At 43.0% G+C, this 17,837-nt stretch overlaps 1 protein-coding gene across 1 annotated transcript in view; it reads right to left on the bottom strand.

Annotated features, from left to right (window-relative positions):
- Window positions 1–17,837, bottom strand: part of Pdcd1lg2 (programmed cell death 1 ligand 2) — a 60,224-nt gene that overhangs the window by 22,731 nt on the left and 19,656 nt on the right. The window contains exons 3-4 of the mRNA XM_021152335.1: window positions 10,621–10,926; window positions 1,793–2,062 (exon numbers count right to left, since the gene is read on the bottom strand). Of these exons, the coding sequence (XP_021007994.1) occupies window positions 1,793–2,062; window positions 10,621–10,926 (576 nt within the window). The remainder of the gene's footprint in view (window positions 1–1,792; window positions 2,063–10,620; window positions 10,927–17,837) is intronic.

The raw sequence follows: 17,837 nt of genomic DNA, 5'->3' as shown, positions 1-17,837 counted from the left end.
AGGAAAGGAAAGGAAAGGAAAGGAAAGGAAAGGAAAGGAAAGGAAAGGAAAGGAAAGGAAAGGAAAGGAAAGGAAAGGAAAGGAAAGGAAAAGATAGGAAGGAAGAAAAAGAGACAGAGCCCCAAGTCAGATAATTGATGTTTCTGTTCTTGTTGTCCCCTTGGCTAACTATCTGCTATTAGTGCTCACTGCACATGTCATTCTCCTGATTGGATCAACCATGGGCCCTTGTACCTTGAACTAAAATAGAATGAGCCTATGGTTTAACTCATTCTCTAGGGCCAGTGGGGAATGTAATAGAGCTCCAGACGTTACTATGCCTTCAGACCTTAACACAACTGACTCCATGATGGATGTGCCATTCAAGTCATAAAACTCAACCCATAGACAGTCCCATCTGCCAAATAAAAACAAAGACCTGATCCATCCACGTTCATAGTTCTAGGAAATTCTCTAAATGTACTAACCTTGCTTTATTTCTGGCTTCTGTAGTTCTGCTTCTGGTAACTGTTCTTGTTAACTGAAAACGGTTAACCCAGAATATGATTTTTGTGCTTAAAAACTCATTGTGAGAAAGTCTTGGGGCTACACCGTGATCTCGGACACCCAGTATGATGGACAGCTAGTTAATACAGACTTTCTATTGGCTTAAACCCATGCTGATCAATCTTCTTTTGTGGATTCTCTACAACATTTGGATCAAGTTCAGGGAACACATGGTGAAGAAGGGACAGACAGACAGACAGACAGACACACACACACACACACACACACACACACCAGCCAATGGGAGGCACCAGTAGGACACTGGGGGACCCGCAGTGTGGTTGTGGTATGTCACATACTTCCCTCCTCGAAGCTGCACTCCCAGAGGAGCTGCCTCACAGCTGTCTTCTCCTGGTAGCCTCTCCAACATTGGTAACTCTTTCTCAACAGTAGAGATCTTTGTCCCATTCTATCTTTGTAGTTTTCTATATTCTACCTCCACTTCATGAAGAGTCTCTTAGAACACTTTTCTGAACGGGCCATATGAGCACACCATCTGTTTCTTGTAGAGGAATTTTAATCCAGCAACATGGCTGCTTTGGCAAGGGATCACATCCAAAAACCTAGATCTATGTAATCTGGCTGGAATCACACACCTTTAATCTCTATAGCTGGAATACAGACACACCCTTAGTACACACCTTTAATTCCAAACCTTGAAGATTTGGTTAGTTTGTAGAAGGAAGCAGCCATGTATGAAAATGAGGTGCAGACAAAGTGACAAATCTGAGAAAGACTTGATAGAATGAGTCAGAGATAGGATATGCCCAACTCTCATGAGAACAGACATGGAAGAGAGGTGGCTTAAGAGAGAACAGTGGAGGGAGAGAGAGACAGACAGACAGAGACAGAGATGACAGCAACAGAGAGACACAGAGAGAGGAGAGAGAGGAGGCAGTTTTACTGGGGCAGTTTTACAGAGATAGGTTTCAGGTGAAGACAGAACGAGCCAGAGAATGAGGAGGAAACAGAAGATTAAACATATTGCCAGTTAGTTTGAGGCCAAGTGAGCAATTCAGTCAGAAGCCAAGAGAACTCAGATTGGACCAGTCAGCTTGGAGAGGAATTTTGATCCAGAAGAGCTGAATTGAACCAGTCAGCCAGAGTTCAAACTGAACTAGAAAGACTGAGCTTATTCAGTAGTAAGCTTCTGAATGACAGTGATCTCTTGTGAGTACAAGTCACTTTTATGATTTTCCCGTCTGAACTCTAATTGATAAGACTAGGAAATGGGGGCCACACTTACTCAGAGGGTCAATGACGGCTGAAGTCAGCTCCTTCGTGTGAGCATTCCAGAACATGCAGGTGAAGTTTCTGTTAGGCTGAGGCTTTAGGCGCAGAACACTGGTGACCTGGTAGAGGCCTTCGGGGGTCCTGATGTGGCTGGTGTTGGCAGGAACACTGACATTTTGCCAGGACACTTCTGCTAGGGGATAACCTCTAGCCTGGCAGGTAAGCTGCAACTCCCCTGTCCCTGGAACCTCCAGGATCCCAGTGTCTATCCTCATGTAAGAAGCTGGACAACAGAAGAAAGAGAAATGTTGTTTTGGATTGCTGTACAATTCTACTCAATGGAAGAAGAAACACATGATCACCATTGATCTTAGGTGATACTTTTTTCTAAACTCAAAAATATTTTCTATGTCTCAGGTTTACTAGTTTGTATAGTTTGAATAGTTTTTATTCATACAGTACAACAGAGATGTTTTGTTTGATACACATAATTTTTGTTGGGGTTGACTGAAGACAGGTAGGTTGAGAGTGCTATCCAAAGTCAGAAGAAAAATGATGGATAGACCCAATGTTTGAAAATAGGAAGGCTGCAAACTTACATCCTAGCACTGTGCTAGGATGCCATATTCTGTGGTCTCTTGTATTCTAAACGGTCTCATAACTGGAGAATGGCGAAAGCTGAGGGAATGGTTAGGGCTAGATTAGCCCAATGGATCACTTTTCAGACAGCATCAGTAGAAAGTTTACTCAAAAGTTCTTCCTTTCTCTCCATTATCTTTGTGATTAGGAGGAGGAAAATAAGGACTTGTGTATGAGCTGTAAAAAAAAAAAAAAAAAGAGCTGGGTGTGTTTCTTACTTCTCAGTACAGACATGTTCTGTGCAGTACACACTAAATGAACTATTCATGTGTGATTTCCTACTTTCTAGAACACGGAAATCTAAAACTAAAAGGAGATATTTGGAGAGTCAGGAAGGCACAAAGACTGTCCAACAGTTCTAGACCACACCTAAAAATTAACAAATATTGCTACACACGTCTATAGCTGAAGTGTTGACAATAAACTATGGGGTTTTGATGATGGAAGGGGGAGCGAGTCCTGCCTTTCATTAACTGGGAAATATTTCCTTAAATAAGTAATACAGGCATCGAAGTAAAAGCAATCTTGAAGTAAAAACCACAGTTGTTGGGATGGTTAATCTTGTCAATTTGATTGGATGAGAAGCTCAGTTATCTAGTGGGTGGGAAGTCTGCCTTGAACAAAGACAGCACCATCCCACAGGCTCAGAACCCAAACAAGCTAAAGAGAAAACAGCCATGATGGGAGTTCTCTTTTGCTGTATCCCTCTGACCATGATGGACTGGATCCTCTGAATCTGTGAGCTAAAATTAATTCTCCCTCCCCTGAGTTACTTATGTCAAGTGCAGTGTCACAGTGGTGGAAGGCAATTGTAACAGGTGTGATAAGACAGTTTCTTAAACTGCTGGAATATATAGTAACATAACACTCTTTGGAAAGAGCATTTCATATTAAACTAATAGCAACTATATTTTTCAGATTTTGTTTTTGAGACAGGCTCTCTCAACGTAGCGTAGGCTAGCCTTGACCTCGTTACGTATTCCAGGATGAATTTAAATTTGCTGCCCTCTGGTGTCCGTGATTATAGACCCTGCATCACTTTACCCAGGTGGATAACAGTTATGTGAAGAACCTTAAATACATAGCATTCATTGAATCTTCACTGTAAGCTTTGTGGCATGACCTTTTTACCTAATGTAGAACAGCGAGGAGGAAGACATGCTCAGAGCCTTTCCCATGTGATTTGCCTCTTGTCTTTCTCTGTTCTGCTTCCATGTAATAACTTATTAATTTGACTAGTTATATTCAGAGACACAGAGAATCAGGGTTTCCCCAGAGATTAATTCCATCACCAGGGATTAATCCCAGGGCGCTTCACATGTTAGGCAAGTGCTCTTCTGCTGTGCTATATCCCCAGGCATAAGAAAGATGTTCTTATCTTTTATGAATGGATTAGGGTCTGTAATGGTAAACTTTAATTGTCAATTGGATACAATCTAGAATCATCTGGGGGAAGCACCTTAATGAGGGGTTGTCCACATTGAGTTGGTTGGTGGGCATCTCTATGGGGTATTGTCTTAATTAAGTTGATATGGGAAGACCCAGCCCACTGTGGGTGGTGCAGTTTCCTAGGCATGTGGTCCTGAACTACATAAAAGTAGAGAAACCAAGCTGAACACAAGCAAGCAAATGTGCATGCATTTATTTGTCACTGATCCTGACTCTGGGTGTGATCTGAGCTCCTGCCTTGATTTTCCCTCAAAAAGAATACAAGGTGGAACTGTAAGCCAAACAATCCCTTCAACAATAAGTTGTATTTCCTCAAGTTATTTTATCCAAGCCTCAGAAATAAAACTAGAACAGGGTATGAACTGAAAATCTGTGCTTCTAGATTAAGAGGAGAGGGCAGGGAAGAAGAGGGTCTCTGTTCTTATTCAAGCTCTCCCGTGTAAGTCACCCAGAGATGCTCCAAATAGGGAGGCAAGGGGAAAATCATGTGGCCAGGCTACTATGCACCTGTCATATGATGTTCACTTCCAATATGGCTTTGCATTCTTGTATGTTGCTCACACTTTCAAAAACTTTGTGAAGAGGAGGGGTTAAATGGCCATAAAATCTGGCCCTAGCCTGGTAACCCGACCATTATCTTATTTAAAGTATACAAGGACTGTATGAGGTTGGTAAATTTTGGATTCGTAGCTTGTAAACAAGGAAACAGTAGAATCCTTGAGATGGAGAGATGTGAACTTCTGCATTTTATCATAGCACTTTGTATTAAAAATACCACAATGGGCCAAGAAATAACACAAAAAGGAAGACTGTCTTCTCTTTATCAATCTAGCAAGCCCCAGAATTCAAAGAGTCTTGGACTCTGAAACAAGTCTACTAAATGACTTGGTCTAGTCTTCCCAATCCCTTGGAACTAAGTTTTGGGCTGTCTCTACCAATCAAACAGTATCTGAAGTAAAAATTTCAAGTGCTCACTTTACTTCTAGATTAGCCATACATTTTCTCTTGGTTCAGCATCTTCTTAGAAATATTTCACTATATCATACTGTATCTTATGTCTACTTTTGTGACTTTGGGGGGTAAATGTGGAAAACAAATTTTTGGAGTAGTTTGCTGTAGGGGCGATCCAGGCAACTTCCACGGGAGGGCTTCAAACAAGAAACTGATCTTGGCTGAGCAAAGAAAGGTGATTCAGAAGGGGAAGGACGAGGAGCCAGGTGCTTGGCTGAGACTTTTTGCCTTGTGGGGTATAAATGAAAGGACACATCGGAAAGGATAGATAGTTAGCTAAAGGAACCATCATGGTTTCAGGAAGAGATGGAAACCCCCACCCTACACAGTTAACATTATCAGAAATGCCTTCACAGTCCATTTTTCATTGGAAAGTAGTTGGAGAGATATTATCCCCAACAATATATAATGAGAAAGTTGGACTGGGGTAATATTCTTGTGAAAAGATGAGCAAATGAGTTTCAGAGGTGGAAGTGGTTTTAAAAGTTCAAGATTTCTTTGAAGGAAGGTCTGATGGAATTATACACTAAAGCCATCTGGCCCTGGGCTGTTTTTTGTTTGTTTGTTTGTTTGGTTGGTTGGTTGGTTGTTGTTTTTTTTTTTTGTTTGTTTGTTTTGTTTTTGTTTGGGAGGTTTTTAATGACTTCTATTTCCTTAGGAGATATGGGCCTGTTTAGATAGTTCACCTGCTCTCGATTTAACTTTGGTATGTGGTATCTGTCTAGAAAACAATCCATTCCATCTAGATTTCCCAGGTTTGTTGAGGATAGGTTTTTGTAGTGGGATCTGATGTTTCTTAATGTCCTCGGTGTCTGTTTTTATGTCTCACTTTTCATTTCTGATTTTGTTAATTTGCATACTGTCTCTGGGACCTTTAATTAGTTTGCCTAGGGGTTTATCTTGTTGATTCCCTCAAAGAACCAGCTTTTAGTTTTGTTGATTCTTTGTATAATTCTCTTTGTTTCTATTTGGTTGATTTCTGTCCTGAGTTTAACTATTTCCTGCCTTCTACTCCTCTTCAGTGTGTTTGCTTCTTTCTGTTCTAGAGCTCTCAGGTGTGCTGTTAAGTTGCTAGTGTAGGATTTCTCCAGTTTCTTTATCAGGGCACTTAGTGCTATGAATTTTCCTCTTAGCATTGCTTTCATTGTCCCATAAATTTGTATGCGTGTCCTCATTTTCATTGAATTCCAGGAGTCTTTAATTTCTTTCTTTATTTCTTCCCTGACCAAGTTATCATTGAATAGAGAGCTGTTCAGTTTCCATGGATACCTCAATCCCACTTGGGAAAGAGAAGAAAGCAATTGGGGGTGGGGATGGGATCTGGGTGGGAAAGGTGACAGGGAGGGGAAGAGAGAAATATGATTAGGTATGGGGGCAGGGGGGAATAGGACTGAAGCCCTGAGGGCCAGCACAAAGAATGGAAACAGGCAACCTCTGGAGGTAGGAGGTGGGAGGACCCTCCAGAATGTACCAGAGACCTGGGAGGTGAGAGACTCTTAGGACTCAAAGGGAGGGACCTTAGATGAAATGCTCTACAGTGGGGAGAAGAACTTGTAAAGTCCACCTTCAGTAAAAAGACAGGCCATCAAGTGGAGGGATGGGGTTGCCATCCCACAGTCACAAACTCTGACCCAGAATTGTTCCTGGGTCAATCTGAAAGAACTGCAGGGACAAAACTGGAGAGGAGACTGAGGAAAAGGAGGTCCAGTGACAGGGAACAAATTGAGATTCAGCTCAAGGGGAGGCCCCAAGGCCTGACACTATTACTTATGCTATGGTATGCTTACAAATTGGGGCCTATCATGACTGCCCTCTGAAAGGTCCAACAAGCAGTTGAAAGAGTCAGATGCAGATATTTACACCCAAGAAGCTGGTGACCCATGTGGTTGAATTAGGGAAAAGCTGGAAGAAGCTGAGGAGAGGGATGACTCCAAAGGAAGACCAACAGTCTCAACTAACCTAGATCCCAGGGATCTCTGAAACTGAGCCACCAACCAGGCAGCATACACCAGCTGATATGAGGCCCCCTACACATATACAGCAGCAGACTGCCTGGTCTGGCCTCAGTTGAGAGAAGATGTACCTAACCCTTGACAGACTTGGGGCCCCAGGGAGTGGGGAGGTCTGGTGGGGTGGGGCATGGGGACATCCTTGTGGAGACAGAGGAGTGGGGTGTGGGAAGTGTGGGATGTGGAACAGTTGGAGGGTGGACTGAGAAGAGGATGAAGTCTGAACTGTAAAAAAAAGATTAAAGAATAAAAATGAACGAAAGAAAAAAAAAGTTCAAGATTTCCAACTCAATGAGAAGTTCTTCTCTTGCAACTTTGCTAGATAACTACATTGGTGAGGGCTAAGGCACGAACCTAGAAGCACCAGGTAATCTGCAGTTGGTGCTCTAGACATGTTAACTAGGTGAGGATGGTTAAGTGTGTCATTCAGGTCTGTATGTCTTGTCCTTTCTGCTATAGCAGAGATGAACCAAAAACTCACATATGCACAAATTCGTTTTCTTCTTCTTCTTCATCTCCTTCTTCCTCTTCTTCCTCTTCTTTCTCTTCTTCCTTTTCTTCCCCTTCTTCTCCCTCTTCTCCTTCCCCTTCCTCCTCTTCCTCTATTTCTTCCTTTTCCTCTTCTTCTTCTTCCTCCTCCTACTCTTCTCCTTCCAATTGTTTTTGAACAAATAGAACTGGGATTTATTAGGAAAAAGTGAAAAAGTCCAGGAGGCCTCAACTCCAAACAAAAAACTAAAGGCAATTATAGACAACTAAGGAATATTGAGAGTGGGAGAAATAGTTTTCCCCAGCGAAGAGTACACCAAATGGGTATTCAATACTGAGTGTATGTATATGACATTGTGCAGACTGAGCAGGTTTTATGATATATATGTACGTATGATATATACACATATATGTGTTTGTGTGTATTTATGTGTGTTTATGTATATACATATGTCTAGAGCCACAATTAATGAAAAGAGAATAATGACTTTGCAAAAAGATAGATATGTGTTTGGGGTGCTAAAAAAATTAAAATGGTATAATTATAATTTCAAAATATAAAAATAATTTAAAAGAAAAAGCTAGAAAAAAGAACTTCTGAGAGAGGGTAGGGCTTCAAGGAAGGAAGATCCATCTTTCCAATTTATGTTTAACATATTGAAGCTCTATATTCAGATGTGTATACATTTAGAATTGTCATGTCTCCCTAGAGTGTGGATTCTTATTAGTATGAAATGTGGCTTTTTAAAGATCCTGCCATTTTTCTATGGCATATAATGGTATTACAAAACATAGATCCTATTACGATTTTCATACACACACTGACCCCTCCATTACTGTCAGTCCCCCTCCTCCTTCCTCCCTCATCCCTTCCTGTCCCCTGATAGTCCCCTTTTACTTTGATGGCATCCCTTTCCCTTTATAGTCCACAGATGAGACCAAACATATTATACATTTCTTCCCAAGTCTTCATTATGTCTCTTTACACAGTGATTTCCAGTTCTATCCACTGTCCTATAAAGGTTATTTTCCTCATTATGGCCGAATTCTCCATTAAACATACACACTACATTTTCTTTATGCATTCATCTGTTGTGGCCAACTAGACTGTGACTTGCCTAAGAGGAATAGTTCTACAATAAATGTGGTGTGTGTTTTTATGGTATGGTTAACTTAGAGTCCTTTGAATTTATATTTAGGAGTACTATAGCTCAATTGAACAATAGTACTATTTTTAGCTTTTTGAGGAACCTCTATTCTGATTTCCACTGTGGCTAGAGCACAGTGAAATCTAAAGTAGGCCAAATGAAGACACGGCCTTTTATCTTTAGCAACATCTGTTTTTCTCACACTAGCAATCTCCTAGTTACTCACTTGTAGTTAAATGTAGCTATCAACGGAAGCTGCTTCTTCCCTCAGACGCCATCTTCCCCATAAGCACCAAGTAATTACACTTCCATTGGGAAGTTCATTCTCATGCCATCAGCTTCTTCCCTCAGACACTTGTGTGGCTTAGTAAAATAACATAACATCTGAAAGGTGTTAGGCAAGGGCTGGCTACATGACCGTTCAGACTCTCGGCTTTCTTGTTAATTAAAGGACTTAGCTCTCTGCTCTGCTCTGACAGTGTCTCTAGCAGCAGAATCATTTCATTCCTGGCACCGGCTCTCACTGACCGGTCTGCCAAGTGACATTCCCAGGGGCTCCACTGCCCCCCCCACCCCCACGTCTTCCTTAGTACTCTCTTGCTGATGTGACTTGCTACCTTGTTGCCTTGCTGAGTTTTCAGTCTCTAACATTAAAAGATCGATTAATTTCTACTTTAGATTTCTATATCCTTCATGGTTTCTATTTCCCTGGTGTATGTATGCATGCGTGTGGGGAGGGTGTATGGTGTATGTTTCTCTGCCCATGTGTGTGCAGGAGTGTGTGTCCATATAAGGAGTATGTGGCGTATGTTTCTCTGTGCATATATGTGTCTAGGTGGGCATGCCCATGTAAAGATCAGAAGATGGCTTTCCTTATTGTTCTCCACAGCACTCCCTTGAGACGGGCTTAAGTTCACTGTTTTGGCTAGGCTGACTGGCCAGGGAGCTCCCAGGTCCTGCCTGTTACTGCCCTGGGACACTGAAGGTACAAGCAAACATTGTTTTTACTGCAGGTGCTGTGACTTTGAACTCAGATCCTTACTCCTGCACAGCAAACGCTCTTAGCAACCTCGGCAGCCCCCACATCACTTCTAAGATAAGGGCAAACTTTGCACACAGTAATTGTTGTCTTAAACATCATAGTGGCTCAAAATAAAGTGGAAATGTTCTTATATGCTTTTGTCTTGACAGGATCCAGGTGAATTTCAAATAGTCACTGTACCGGCTGGGTTTGTGTGTCAACTTGACCCAAGCTAGAGTTGCTACAGAGAAAGAAGACTCAGTTGAGGAAATGCTTCCATGAGATCCAGCGGTAAGGCATTTTTTTCAATTAATGATCAGTGGGGGAGGGCCCAGCCCATGGTGGGTGGTGCCTTCCCTGGGCTGGTAGTCCTGGGTTCTGTAAGAAGGCAGGCTAAGCAAGCCATGAGGAACAGAGCAGTAAGTAGCACCCTCTATGGCCTCCAGTCTCCAGGTTCCTGCCTTGCTTGAGTTCCTGTCCTGATGGACTGTGATCTGGAAGTGTAAACTGAATAAACCCTTTACTTCCTAGTTTGCTTTTTCGTCATGGTGTTTCATCAGAGCACTTGAAGCCCTGATTAAGACAACCACTAAAATAAATCTTTGAGGATTGCTTCCAATCTGTCATTAAACAGCTTATGGAATAATATAGGGCCTGACTATAATTCCAAAAGCTTTCCCCTCTTGGAAAGTCAGGGCAGTATGTTCTTGACTCCAGGTAGCCATATTCCCCGGTTTCCAAGTTCCCCTTGGGAACGGAGCTGAAGGCACAGATGTGGCTCCATTAGTAAGTTATTTCAGCTGGTGTTTTCCCTGAGTCCAGCAGAAGAAGAGGCCTGGTGTCTGCTCATTTTCCTGGCTTCCCCTGGCTCCATTGTAAGCTTTAACCCCCTTTACCTTGACTTAGATCTTATACCAGATGTCAAAAAACCATTTCCATTTCCGTTCAGGTGCTTTTTGCCCCTTTGAAGGGGCTGCCTCTTAAGACCCGGTCTCTGGTTTTTGCCTGAACTACCCATGCTGTTGTGTAAGCTATCACAGCCCTCTGTCAGAGATGACTTGCGGGGGACACTCACCTTTGACTTTCACCGTCAGGTACTTGTAGTCCCAGGCGGCCCCGCAGATGACCAGGCAACGGTACTGTCCGGAATCTCTCACTTGGACACTAGGGATGTGGAACAAAGCCTTTCCCAGGGGCAGCTGCTCCTCCAGCAGGGTGGCTCTTTCACTTTGCAGAGACGTATCATTTTCTACCTTCTGCAAACTGGCTCTTATCCCTTCCAGTTCAGTGCATTCTCTGCGGTCAAAATAGCACTCCAGGCTCACACTGCTGCCGACGTCTACGGTGTACACTTCTTTAGGAGCTGTCACGGTGAATAAAGCTGCAAGGGAGACACAGCTTGCTGTTGTCTGCTTTTATGTCAACGTTTCCGTTCTTCTGGAATGAGAGTTGTGCTCCCTCCCTCCTGCATCTTTTAGAAGATCCTCGCCATTCTCTGGGCTCCTCTCTTCCCTCCCCTCATCCCATATAGAAACAGTGGAGTTCTTGCCTCGGGACCTGGAGGTGGTTTTCTCATCTGAACATTCCCACCCACACAGCTGATCCCACTCTTGTTTCTCCTGAACACCCCAGCAGGAACTTTTGATGGACAGGCCTGCTTGCCCTTCAACAACATCTCCCGCTAGCTCCTCAGGGTCCTGCAGTCAACACAGAGCATTTCCTCTTTTGAGACCAAACCTTTCCTTAGGCTGCCCTACCACTGCGATCTGCCTTATTTATTACCATTATATTTCTATCACCTGGGCTGACTCTCTTTAGTTTGTATGAAGTCAGTTTTTACCTCTCTTTGCCAAATATCACCACCTCCAACCAGCAATAGTAACAACACCTCTATTGCTCACAGAGCTGGTAGATACATTAGTATCCCTTTTAGTCCCCCTGGAAGCCAGGGAGACAGGCAGCCTTGTTACCCCCTTTAAAATGAAGTAAGGCACAGAACGGTTAAATTACTTGCCTAAGAGTGCACAGCTAAGACTGGTCCAGGATTTCTCAAGGTTTCACATGCTGTTAATCACCAAGTCATAAGAGTTCAGTGAAGATGTTCATTCTTGGATCAAGAAAGTCAAAGGTGACTGGGTAAGAACTATTTCTAACCACTACAGGCCAAGTTCCATGCAAGGTACTTTGTTACTATATTACCTAACACTATGGCCTGAAACATGTATGGTCTTTAAGATTTTATAATTTTGTTCAAAGACATTAGCTGTATTCTTAGGAATACAGTTCATATGGTAACAATTTAGGGCCCATTGGTGTTCGACCTGAAAAGCTGCAGTTTCTATTCACAGTATTTTCCAAAATTTGAGATGAATCTCATCAGAGACATGCAAGATAATTTCATGTGGTACAAAACCAAAGCCTGAAGGGAAGCGAATTGTTTGTAGAGAAATTTATTCCCTTCTCAATTTGATTCCAATCTTTCACCTACAGGCTTCCTAACTGGACTCTATTGTTTTGGAATGAACATTTCTTCTTTTGCTAAGGTAGGGAGCTCCTTGGAAGATGACTCGCATTGGCAAGAACTTAGTAGGACGGCTTGATTTTCAGTGTTTGCTTTTGTTCCTAGCCTCCTTTATACTAGCTAGCGTGTTACTGAGTTTCTGCCTATACAAAGTAACCTGTTTGCTTGTATTTTAAACAATGAGTTGACTTAAATAACTCTGCAACAGCAGAAACAGCCTAGGCAGTGTTTGCATGTAGAAATTGTGGGAACCTGTATGCTGCATCCTTCAGTAATGAATGGGTATCCCAATGATGGAAGTAAGGTAAGACATGGAAATTATTTCTAAATCATCACAAAAGATTGGATTGAATTATATACTCCATAGATCTCTTTTATCATTCATACAAGAAAATAATCTGATCATCAAATATTTGTGGGCTTTTAAGAAATATTTTTATTTAGTGAGCTTGAGTTCAAATTCCAACAATACCAGGATTGGTTAGGGACCTTTGGAGCAGGGGAGGGGCTGGCTTTTAGGTTCTCTGAATCTGTCTGTATGAGGTAAATATCCATCTCTTGGTTCTATGGGAAAATCTGACCAAGGTGGAGCACGTGTATCACTCGTGTCTGCCAGCAAGCAGGAACTCAGAAAATGTTCTTTCAGGTGATGGTTAATTCTTGGGAAAATAGTACTCATGTAGGGAATGCACAGTCATCCTTTATTGGCCAGAATAGTCTGTCCCTCCCTCCCTCTCTTCCCTCTTTCCTCTCTCCCTTCGCTCTCATCCTTCCTCCTTTCTCTCTTTTCTTTCTCTCACTAGCAGGGTCTCACTATGTATCCCAGGCTGTTAGCTCATCCCCCTCCTGCCTCAGCCTTCTGAGTCCTCAGATTCTAGGTGCCCACCACAACTGTGGCAAACTAGAATATTTTAATTAACCAGGAAGGTTGTCTGGCCTGACTCCAAAAACCTTTTGGTTTTCCTGCTGGCTGATGGTTCACATTGCAATTCACTTTTGGATCATCTTTGGTTATAAGACCTTGTTACATAGTTCTGTATGGTCTTGGACTCAAACTTTTCCTGCTTCAGCCTCCTGCGTGCTGGAGTGGCCAGGGTGTGGCCATACTCAGCTTGCCAGTCTCTTTTAATTCAAACTTCCATTATCCTTCAAGCCTTAGAAATGAATAAGATTGCTTGCCTTGGCATTTTTCTAGGATCCAGAATATTAATGTCACTCCTGGGGGACCAGGGAGGGAAAGGGGAACGTGGTGAGCAGAAGACTCCGAGCCTGCCTGCATTCACTTCTCCCTGAGGCGTACTTCACAAGAGACCACACGAATCAGCAACTGTGGGTTACCGCCCAGCATACCAGACAGTGATTTTCACAAACGAGCTTTACCAAAAATGACTGGACAGTTTATTACCTCCATTCTCTGCTTTGACTACAACTAGAACATTAATGCACACTTTACACAGATCTGTAGTGTGGAGGAGATGCACACACGCCCAGCATTTGTTTGTGTAACATGGGGCCGGGAGAAAGGCTCTAAGGTATATGCTTCTATGCAAAACAGTGTAAATCATGCGTGTCCTTGCTGGATCAGGCTGAGAAGACCCTTGGATCATACTAGTAAAAAAAAAAAAGGATGTAGCTCAGGAATTCCTGTATGATTCCATTCTGTAGACTCCTTTGCATGCTGAAATGACAAGTTCTTATGTACTTAGTGTTTAGATCCATTATTAGGAGAACTGTGATGATTAAGTGTAAATTTGATGGGATTTTGAAACACCTAGGAGGCTTAAACGAGCAGGGAAGATCTGCCTGGAACAGGAATGACAGCATCTCATGGACTGGGGTCCTGGGTTAAGTAAAACCGAGAAAGTTGGCTGAGCATCAGCATCCCTTTCCTCCTGCTTCCTGATGGCAGATGCAACGTGACAGCCGCCTCACATCTGCTACCGTGCCTTCCCCACCCCTGTGGACTCCTGTGTCCTCTCCAATGGTGAAACAAAACAAACCCTTCTCCCTTAGGTCGCCTCTGCCAGGCTGTTCCTTAGGTACCGCCAGGGAGCAACGTGGCTAAATCAGGAATCATCTCTAAACCCTTCACTCACTTGTAACTAAAAGATACTTTGTTTCAAATCCACTCTGCCACTCCCGAGGGGGCGGGAATCCTAACCATTCACTCATCAAAAATATACTAAGCTATTTTCTGAGCATTTAGTTTAGGAATTTACCACTATTAAAGTCGGTTCCCCCTTTTAAATTTCAGATGCCCAAACGGAAAACAAGGAGAGAGGTGGTGAAGGGGAAAGAGGAGTGTGCAAGGAAGGTTTAGTTGTGTGTCTGAGTAACCGGCTGGATAGATTTGGAGATGTGTTGACAGCTAAGCTGTTTACCGCTCTATCTTTTTTTTTTTTTTTTTTTTTTTTCTCATGAGAGGAGAGAGAGCCAGTAACTTCCTCTGGAACTCCCCTGTCATTACCGCAGAACTTCCCTCATCCCCTGCCCCAACCTTTTATAAACAAGTGGCTTCTCTTTTCTTTTCAACCCCACTCCACCCCCATCCCTTGCAGAATAAATGCCTTAAGCTTTAGAAATACATTTTACCTTTCAGCTAGGTGACTTTTGGGGGCTTGGGGGTAGCATTTACAAGAGGAAGGAACAATGACCTGACAAACCGTGCATCGGAATACTTCACAATGACTAAGAATTGTTACTTAGACTGACTTCACCTCAGGTATAGCTTCCAAGACATGCAAAGCTTTGGGCTTGATTTCTCACAAAAATGGGTAGTTTGGGAGATGCAACATACGTTTGAAATTCTATAACTTTCAGCTTTTTGTGAATCACAGAGGAAATGAAACCACTTGTAATGGATTCTGTACACAATTCTTTCTCAAGGCTGGCTGTCGGCGGGTTAGACTAACCAAGCAGAAGGCCTCAGCCGGTCTGACACAGTAGCCTTCTGGGACACTGCCTCTGCCCACTCATGGTTGCTTTAACAAAATACCTGTGTGCTGTGTACTGACGTTCAAGATTCTGGCGGTGGGGGCTCCAAGAAGCTTGGCGCCAGCACACAGCCCTGCCTGTGTCCTAACCTGGTGAAGAAGCAGGAAGGGATGGCCATACTCCTGGGGTAGTTTCCCATTATAACTACCCACTCTTCAAAGACAGATGGGACTCTTTTTATCAGTGTGGACATTTGGGATTTAATTAACTTCTGTTAGACCCTACCTCTTAAAGCTTACACCACTGCCCTGGAGGTATAAGGGAACAGGAACCTTTGAGGAACATATATCCAGACCATAGCAAAGACTTTTTTTTTCTTAGAAAAAAATATTAATGCCCAAACCCTAATTCCCATTCTTTAGATGAAGTTATTATTGGGGTAAGCAGACACTCATTTTGGGGTTTTCCTGGAGCCTCTAACTTGCAGACAGTATTGAATAAGTCTAATTAGGCAGAGCAAACATCTGCAGTTGCAAACACCGATGACCACCTTGCCACCTGAAACGTTGCTTTCAGCTTCACCTGAGCACTAATTAGAAACACAGTCTCTCCGGCTTGCCCCAAACCTAAAGACCCAGGATCTGTGAGGCAGACTTAGGACACTGGGTAACTGAGGCAAGAGTGACAGTTAACCTTTATTAAACACACTGATCCCAACACTAAGAGACTCTTCTACCCTCCTCCGATTGGTCCTCTGTCACCCTCCAGAGTAGGTGATGCTGTTCGTATTTAACAGGCTTTAAGAAGAGCAGTTTGCTCAAGGCCAGTGAGTGGTGTCTATGGAAACGGAACACAAATTCATCTCTAGCTATAATTCGCTCTCCTCTCTCTGCTCTGATGACTCGGCCGCGACTCTACCAGCTACTGCCAGCAAGAGTAGACAGCACCTAAGACTGAGGCAGGTAAACGTTTGGCTTTGTGGTAAGGTAACTGTGTTTTCCCTTACATTTCATTTGCTGTGCAGGAACTAAATTAAGCTTCAATCTAGAACTGAACTTCCGAAGCGATCAAAGGACACCCAACTTAGATAATTTGGGAGTCTTTTTTTTTTTTTTTTTTTTGGATCCTGAGGTCAATTTAGCATTTTGAAAACAGGCCTTGGTGACAGCTGCCACCTGTCACATCTCCAGGAAACACAAAACAAATCATTTGCATTCTCTCCCAAGATAGTTTCCTTGTTAGGCTAATTTTGAACTTTTTTCTATTGAACAATAGAAATTTACTTTTCTTTTTTGCCTTCCTATGCAGTGTACTTAAAATATGAGAAGGGACTGGGAGGTTTTTCACAAAGTCCCTCCTCTTCAGAAAACTGTCTGTGAACTAGACTCATGCTCTGCGGCTCTGTGTGTGAGCATCGCACAGGACATCCTTCACTGTAGAAGTCCTACCCTGGCCAGGGTCCATTCCTTTGCTGTCTTATTTCCTGTTTGCATCGCTGCTGTGGCGGAATAGCTGACAAGAAGCAACATGAAGAAGGAAGGGCTTGGCTTGCCTTGGCTCACAGTCCAAGGAGGTACAGCCCATCACAGCAGGAAAGGCCTGGCAGCAGGAGCAGTCACACTGCGCCTGCAATCAGCACACTCATTTCAACTTACTTTCTCCCTTTTATTCAGTCCAAGACGGCAGCCCACAGCACAATGCCATCCACACTCAGGGTGAGTCTCTCTTGCTCAGTTAAACGTTTCTGGAAACACCCTCAAAGACACACTTACAGGTATGTTTTCTTGGTGGTTCTGAATCGCAAGCCAATTATCAATATTAGCCATCATACTCATACATATCAAGAGTCATTGACAATCAGAATGAGTGGGGTGTGTTCTGCACCAGAGTCCTTCAAGCAGCATCATGGCCAAATTCTCCCTCTCCACCCCTACCTGCTTCTGTCCACATCTGTAAGATGAAGGGCAGTAAAGGAGGGAAACCTCCGTGATACAAAGTATGGGTTTGTTTCTGCCTAAGACATAAATATAAAAATAAACACTATCTGTTCAGTACATCTGGACTATAAGATAGTTTTAGATTTTGCAATAAAAGACACAAAAAGTAAATTAACTGTAAAGTTACAAGAATCAAAAGAAGAGGATACTCACAAAAAGCTGGGCACACGCCATGGGCCAAAGGTTCAAAATTAGCTTAAGGAGGGTCAGTGGACCGACACAACTATGGACTATTGCTTTGTGATAAAGAGTCAAAGGTGCTTCCCTCTGAAGAAATGACGGAGAACAGTGGGGCCGCAGTGGGTGAACATTGTTAGGCCTTTGACTTGCACTCCCATATGCTGTATAGACACTAGCTCAGACTTGATTACAAACCTAAATGTAGCGTGAACAGCTATGAGATGTTAGGAAAGAATCCTTTCGATTTGAGCTGCTGAGAGATCAAACGTGTGGGACATGACACATGACACCCTTAAGTCAAACCACAGTGAGCATGTCCATGAAGCCTTGTTCAAAGAATGGAAAACAAGCTGAGAGATAATATTCATAAGCCATATACCTTAAAATAGACTTATATCTCAGATAAATAAGGAATAGTCAACACTTTGCTAGAAAGCGAAGAACCCAAATTAAAAATTATTAGATGCCTCTTCCGGTCAGAAAAGCACCGTGGTAGCTAGGGCGCAGTGTCAGCTGACACTCGCCAGCTACCCACAACACCCGCCACAGGATCTTAAGACTTCTGGTGAGCGGAACACAGCTTCTGCTCCAAACCAATTGCGCGCGGGACCTGAGACTGCATTAGTTAGGGAAGCAGAAACCGGCCTGAGTAGGGCCACA

Source organism: Mus caroli, chromosome 19 (assembly GCF_900094665.2).
Source record: "Mus caroli chromosome 19, CAROLI_EIJ_v1.1, whole genome shotgun sequence".
In the NCBI taxonomy this organism is placed as follows: Eukaryota; Metazoa; Chordata; class Mammalia; order Rodentia; family Muridae; genus Mus; species Mus caroli.
The sequence above is the reverse complement of the archived record's forward strand: the minus strand, read 5'-3'. Positions and strand labels throughout refer to the sequence as shown.